Raw genomic sequence first — 1,855 nt, forward strand, 5'->3', positions numbered from 1 at the left:
GGCGAGGTTCGGGTTCTGCATGTTCCCACTTCTTCACAGTATGCTGACATTTTCACCAAAGGGCTGCCAACCACGCTCTTTGCTGAATTTCGATCCAGTCTCAACGTCCGGCAAGCCCACGTTGACACTGCGGGGGGCTGTTAGACTATGATTTGGTCTACTGTTAGACTTGTGTTACTAGTCCGAGCTAGTCGCACACTCCATGCATCCACCGCCCTTGCATGGCGCATGCAAGGCTGTTAGCTGCACTTATCTTTCCATCCATCTAGGATCGATGGTTAGTCTGTTTACGTGCGTGTGTATCTTTCTCCCTCTCTCTCATGTACTCTATTATATATTACCCCACTGTGGATGAATACGAATGTGTGATGCATTGCAACCCCTAGCCTATCTTCTATCAGTGGTTGTGACCATTTGAATCTTTTGATGCTCCTCTCATCTTGTCGGCTCTTCTCATTCTCTCGGCATACTTGTTGATGTCGAAGGCCGTACCGGTGCTTCTTCCTCCAAATGAAGATTCCAGCGTATCCAAGTCAAAGATGTCAGCCATTATCTTGATGCTCTCCGGCTTGTTTGCATACACAAACTTCACTTTCTCTTTCATGTCTGGCTGCACGAAGTTCTTGGCTATCTGCAAATCAAACAAAGGGCAGAGTACATAAAATCAGGGTTGAGATTTTCACTGATAAAACAGGAAGCACACTCTCACAAGACGGCAAACATTGGATGAAACACTACAGTTTGGATTAGAATCTTTGCATACCTTCCAGAAAGACTCAAAAATCCTTGGAGGGTCGAAAGGGATCGCCACGCCTATCACCCCCGGATAATAGTTTTGGATTATGTGTATGGATTCGGGGGTTATCGACAGCGGCGAGCTCGATATCGACCAGCCTCGGAAGTCGGTCAGCCAAACGACGAAGTCGTCTTGTTCATCCGCCGAGTTGGTGGCGAAATGCTCCAGGAGATACACCAGGTGCTTTATTTGCTCCTTGGCTGAAACTTTAGACTGTTTTTGTTGTACAAGTTAGTGTTGGTGTTCCTGTAAGGCTGTAATGACCAATGTCTGCTAATGGATTGATCATTGTAATAGACCATGCACGCATGCAAAATTAATTACCTTCATTGGTACGTTTGATACGAGGACACTTCTTCCATTCTTGTCAAGGTAGTCGGCCACATGTGTCCTCCGGGCCTCGTTCTCCACTTCTGGAATGTCGTCCTGCCATTTTTTCGAAACAGAGAAGAGTCGCTTACACAACACAATCACGCAGCTATATATGAGCAGATACTTGGAGGTACTCCCTCCGTTTCCAAATACTTATCTTTCTAGGCATTTCAAATGGACTCAATATATGGATGTATGTAAACATATTTTAAAGTGTAGATTCACTCATTTTGCGCCGTATGTAGTCACTTGTTGAAATTTCTAGAAAGACAAGTATTTAGGAACAGAGAGAGTAGAATTTATAAGAGGGGCTTATATACTATGAGAAATTTGACTGACCCAGGAAATTGCATTCGGCCTGTACTCACGCCTCCACTTGACAGTCTCCTTGAGACCCTTGGTGGCTTGCTCTGCGCTCCAGTTCCTCGCCCGGCAAGCAACAAGTCATTTAGGAGGGCGTGGGTACAGTTCATCCACCCGGCTCGACAACGGCCGGGCTTGGAATTTTCCTTGATCGTCGCCGCACTTCAGCGTAGAATTTGGACTCGAAGAAATGGAAAAAATCTTTATACAAGAAGTGCCAAGTGTTAGCTGTTGGAAATTCAGGCTTAAGGAAGACCTAACTCTATTGCAGCACGGAATAAAGGCAAAGGCACAGGAAATAATAATAAAAAAATATTCAGGTCA

General features: G+C 45.2%; 1 protein-coding gene across 1 annotated transcript; it reads right to left on the reverse strand.

The window, feature by feature from the left end:
• On the reverse strand, positions 1-1,600 carry LOC119283989 (phosphatidylinositol transfer protein 3-like; the record flags this gene model as incomplete). Its single annotated transcript, XM_037563311.1, has 4 exons — positions 1-631; positions 764-1,009; positions 1,121-1,222; positions 1,508-1,600. Coding segments are annotated over 4 exons (675 nt in total), but the record flags the coding sequence as incomplete, so codon positions are not given.
• Positions 1,601-1,855: the final 255 nt, after the last annotated feature.

Source organism: Triticum dicoccoides, chromosome 4A (assembly GCF_002162155.2).
Source record: "Triticum dicoccoides isolate Atlit2015 ecotype Zavitan chromosome 4A, WEW_v2.0, whole genome shotgun sequence".
Classification (NCBI taxonomy): domain Eukaryota; kingdom Viridiplantae; phylum Streptophyta; class Magnoliopsida; order Poales; family Poaceae; genus Triticum; species Triticum dicoccoides.